The sequence below is a fragment of the Corylus avellana genome, chromosome ca5 (genome assembly GCF_901000735.1).
Source record: "Corylus avellana chromosome ca5, CavTom2PMs-1.0".
Classification (NCBI taxonomy): domain Eukaryota; kingdom Viridiplantae; phylum Streptophyta; class Magnoliopsida; order Fagales; family Betulaceae; genus Corylus; species Corylus avellana.
Genome location: NC_081545.1, coordinates 4,783,915 through 4,789,077, shown reverse-complemented (window position 1 = coordinate 4,789,077; position 5,163 = coordinate 4,783,915). Strand labels below are relative to the sequence as shown.

The 5,163-nt window shown below is 39.5% G+C and overlaps 1 protein-coding gene across 1 annotated transcript; it reads right to left on the bottom strand.

Moving 5' to 3' along the window:
- Positions 1–447: 447 nt before the first annotated feature.
- Positions 448–3,436, bottom strand: LOC132181599 (putative disease resistance protein RGA3). The gene is made up of 3 exons (XM_059594848.1): positions 2,076–3,436; positions 756–844; positions 448–659 (listed from the first exon to the last, which is right to left on the bottom strand). Exons 1-3 carry the CDS (start codon positions 3,434–3,436, stop codon positions 448–450), a joined length of 1,662 nt encoding a protein of 553 aa, XP_059450831.1.
- Between the last annotated feature and the right edge of the window lie 1,727 nt (positions 3,437–5,163).

The following is a 5,163-nucleotide window of genomic DNA, read 5'->3' as shown; positions in this document are numbered from 1 at the left end:
GTGGTATTCGTGGAAACCATTGCAACACCTTAATGAGCCGTTTTTTAGATGGTTGGGACTGCCCATCTTCAGTCGCTCTAATATCGTCCTTCCACTTTGATAATCCACATTTTGTACAGAAGTCCAAATGCCCAGTATCCTTCCAGAATAACATACAGTCATTTCGACAAGCCAAAATCTTCTCATATCCAGGCCCCAAGTCCTTTAAACACTTTTTGGTCTCATATGTATTTTCGGGAGCAACTGGTTGATTAACTCAAGCAACGATGTGAATATAGTGTTACTAATTCCACCCATACACTTCAAATTGTATAGATGTACAATAGCACCTAGCTTGCTATGTTTGGTTGTATCATGTAGTGGCTTTTCTGATTCCATACGCAAGTTGTAGTATTTTCTCGCAGTCTCATCGTCAACTGTGTCCTATACTGACTCTACAATATTAGGTTACGCTTCCATGTGACTAGCAAATTCTCCTTCTCTTGACGCGGGCATGCCGAAAACATCACGGAGCATGGCATTCATAATTCTCGACTCTTCAAGTACGGGGACCGAAGAAGATCCTTCTAATGTTGGTTCTCTTTGATCAGTACCAAGATCATACATCCTTTCTCCATAGAACATGCATTCGGTGTAACCAGGCAAAATACCAGGTCCACCTGTTAAATGTGTGAAAATCAACTATGGACTGAGAATCTTGTAGAGTTTACATTTCTTACATGGGCAGATTATGTACTCTTTATTTGTAGACTTACTAACTGCAAATTCCACAAATGACTTGGCTCCGTTCACATACTCTTTTGAACCCTTAAACTTTGTCATCCAACTCTTGTCCATAGCGTGACTACATTAAGCTATATATGATATGCTTTTATACAAAATAAGATATATGTCCCTATTACTTGTAAATTAGCATGTACAGAACATATATATAGTATCTCTAGGATAGTAATATGACAATGATGGTACACAATGTATTCCTCTTAATGAAGGCTAATAATTAATAATGTTTATAAGCCTATTAATGGTACACAATCAAACCACAACCAAAACTATACAAAGAAACCCCACTAAACACCCACAACAAAAATCTATATAGGGTAGAGGCTTATCCAATCCCAAGATCAAGCATTGAAGCATTGAACCCAGAACCCAAATCGACTACCCATATAAAAATTATAGTAAACCCATAAAATATTTAACAGTTCAATGATTCAAGCAACATTTACAAGCACAAAAAAATAGCTAATCATAAGGTAACATAGTCGTTGCGCACCACCTGCGATCACCGGAACCACCGTGAACAACTCACTCCAAGAAGCAATAAAACCTAAGATGAGAAATACCTGTGAGAGAGAGAGAGAGAGATTTATGTGTGAGATTGAGAGATTTCTGTGAGAGAGAGATTGAGAGATGGAGAGAGATGGGAAATACCTAGGCGCCGGGGGAGTGAGAGAGAGAGAGGGACCTGGGCCCTAGGGAGCGAGAGAGAGAGGGAGCTGATGATGAGAGGGTTTGCCGGCAGAGGAGGGAGAGGGATCTGATGAGTAGAGGGTTTTCCAGCCGGCCGGTTTTGATTGGGGGAGATGGTGGGTGGGATTGGTGAGGCACTGGGCGCTGGAGTGAGAGATAGGGAACTGGAGAGGGAAAGGGGGGACTAGCGGGGGAGAGGGAAAATATTGAGGGGGGAACTAGGCACGCGCGAGGGATAGGGAAAATTAAGTGTGCGCTCCCCAAAAATAATTTCGGGATGCTTGCTATCCAAGCGTCCTTAATTTGAGGAGCTTGCCAGCTAGGAGCCCCTATTTAAGGGCGCGTGGCTCGCAGGCGCCCCTAATCAAGTGCGCTTGGATAGCAAGCGCCCCGAAGTAAGGACGGCAGGCCAGAAGGCGCCCTTAATTAGGGGTGTTTACTAGCTAGGCGCCCCTAATTAAGGACACCTTTCCAGAAAACACCCTTAATTAATTAAATTGGGGTGTGCCCTCTTGGAACGCCCCTTTTTATGGGTGCGTTTTTTTGAAAGCCCCTTATGGGGACGTTTTATTAAAGTGCCCTTATTCCAAGCGTTGGCAAACCTTGTTTTTTGGTAGTGGATGTTCCTATGATAATATTCATCAAATGGTTGAAGTGTTGGAATTTGCAGAAGAAGTGTTCTCATTTTGTCAGCCTTAAGCAAAAATGGTGGAATATCCTGTAATGAATCTAGAGAATTAAATGCCACATGGCGAGTTCTTTCAACTACTTTTTCTGCATTTGGATTTGAAATGATGCACTCATCCCCTGCTACTAACTCTGCAAGATCGTGAATTAGGTCATGCATTTTGCATCTTTCTATATCACCATATGCATTTCTTTGTATGTCTTGGAAAAATGACCTCCAAAGTAATTCCATAAAATACTCGTGACCAATATCTTTGGGACGTCTGTTTCTATCTAATGAATGAATAAAGCCTTGAGCTATCCATAGCTGAATCAACAACTTCACACCAATTTCATGATCTTTTGGAAACAACGAACAAAAGGCAAAACATTGCTTCAATTGTGACGGGAGGTGATCATAACTCAACTTACGTATTGGAAAAATATCATTTTCTTGTTGAGTTATTTTGTAAAGTTCATTGTTTGTAAAGTACAACCAATCCTTTGAATTTTTGAAGTATAACATACTCCCTATGCTCCTTAAAGCAAGATGAACTTGTGCACACCTTCGTACAATCACCCTTCCGATTTCTACTAGCTTTGGATTCCTTAGCTCTTCCCCATCTTTAAATGCCATTTTCTTAAATAAATTCCAAGAATTGTTTTCAGATAGACCTTCTAAAAGATATGGTGACACCGTGCCTGTAATCTCTGCAACTGTTTTGCTACGTGTAGTAATCAAAACGTTGCTTCCCCTTAGGCCACCCGCCAACAGATTTTTCAAATTGAACCATCTATTAGGATTCTCATTCCATACATCATCTAAAACAAGTAAATATCTAATCCGATCAAGTTCCGCTCGAAGCCGACTTTGCAATAAATCCATCTCAAGACTTTCGGGTCTCCTTTTAGTTGCACATTCTATGATCTTTTGAACAATAGTTTTCACGTCAAAAGGATCAGAGACACACACCCACATTCTTAAATCAAAATGCTTTTGGACCTCCTTGTCATTGTACACATACTGAGCAGGCGTGGTCTGTCCTTGTCCACCAATTCCAACTATAGGAATGATGGAAACATTATCTTTTTCATTGGAATGGAATAACTGCTCTTTAATAGCCTTCTTTTCACCCTCTCTTCCAATGACTTCTTCCTCACGTACAATAGAGTGTGTATCTTCTCTTTTCCAACTCAAAAATTGTGTCCCTATGAGGCACTCATTAAAACCAAATTTGATCCTATCAGCTGCGACTTCATCCAGTCTCTTTCTAACTTGCTTTATTATGTGACCCATTTTAAAGCCATATGCAAGCTAGTTTGATTCGGAAAAAAATATGCGTACCTGTAGTACCCCCAAATATTTAGTATGGTTCATTCCGAAAAGTTGAAACAATTTTTTGGCTGTGTAATTAAGGAAAAGATGAAGGTCTTGTTATAATTGTTGTTATATTTATAATCACCAATTCAAATATAATCATTGTGCTAGTTTTAGAACTCCCCTATGGTTGGAGATTTTGCATGTGTGTGTGTGTGTATATATATATATATATATAGACACACACACGATAGAAAGGTGGCCACAATTATAATTTCAGTGTTTGGGATTGCTGCTGAATCCAAAACCACAGCTTGGATAGTGGACATCGTATTTCTTAGCTTTTGGAGCTCATCTTTGAATCCCCATAGTAGCCCAATCTCTTGGAGAACCAGAGGGCCCAAACTTTTACTGATACTCGCAGCAGTGTCGAATAGAATTGCCTCGGCCATTTCAAAGCCGATGTTGAAGTGTAAGGGTGTACTAGGAAGATGTGTTTGGTGTATATTTGATAGTGTTGTCACAATTACCCACCTAAATTAATAGGCAAATAACTGGATATTTTACCCACAAGTGCACGAGGTTAACATAGTAGTATAGTGTACAAATACGGGGTCATTCCCACGAGGACTGCTGAATCTTGTCTAAAATTAATTCCCAAAGTGAAATAAAACAAGAGATTGGATTTAAATTGATAATGATAAAAAGGTAGGGCTTTGATATCCACCACTAATTATATTAAACTAATATATCAATATGCCAATGTTTTGATCAAGTCATGTCTATCTAATGTTTGTCAACCTAAGGGCATGGGTGTATACTCTAACTCTTTTATTTCCTAAAGGATTTAGCATGGTATATGCTAAGTTGTTCTTTAGAGAAAGTATATGTTCTATGGAAATCGACAAACACATGAGGCCTAGGGCATGGGTGTATACTCCTGGTTCCCCATGTTGATTAACCCAAGAACCCGGTGTGGATTACTTTTGTTACTTATGTTAAACCCAGGACTCGGTCATCCAAATTGATTTAACTAACTAGTCCATACCACATGCACATGTTGATCAGGCACACACATATGAGGAATTCATGAAACTAGGTATTAATCAAGTTAGATATCATAACAAGATCATCACAAAGGCGCCAATATTGAATATTAACGAAACATAACTAGGGCTTCAATCTAGCCCTACTAATTAAATTAGCTACACATAGAGTTGATGTTAAACATCTTTATAAAATAAAAGAAAAGGAAAAGGAAAAGAATAAACCTAAAACTTGAACTTGAAGAGGTCCAATTCTTCACCTTACAAAAGCATACCTACTCCAGAGGCTTAAGGGTCTATTTATAGGCTTTAGAGGTCTTTGACAAACTAGTAAACCTAGGAATTTCGTAGGGTTTCAAAACCTTTTACAAGTGGTAATTGGAAAATCCTAATATGGAAATATTAGCATCATGGCCGCAACTTTGAAGTGTCTCCTGCGCATGGGTGCGATCGATCGCAGGTCTGTGATCAAGCCTCTTCTATTGCGCTCGATCACTCATGGCCTGATTTGTGCTTTGTCTTCTCTGGTACTGCGCTCGATCGCAGGACCTGTGATCGATCGTAGTGTCAGGGGCTCCCATTTTTCTCATCTTCTCTCTTTGAGCCAAAATTTTCCAAATTTACTTCATTTTCTTCCAAAAGCCTACAAAAGTGTGGAAA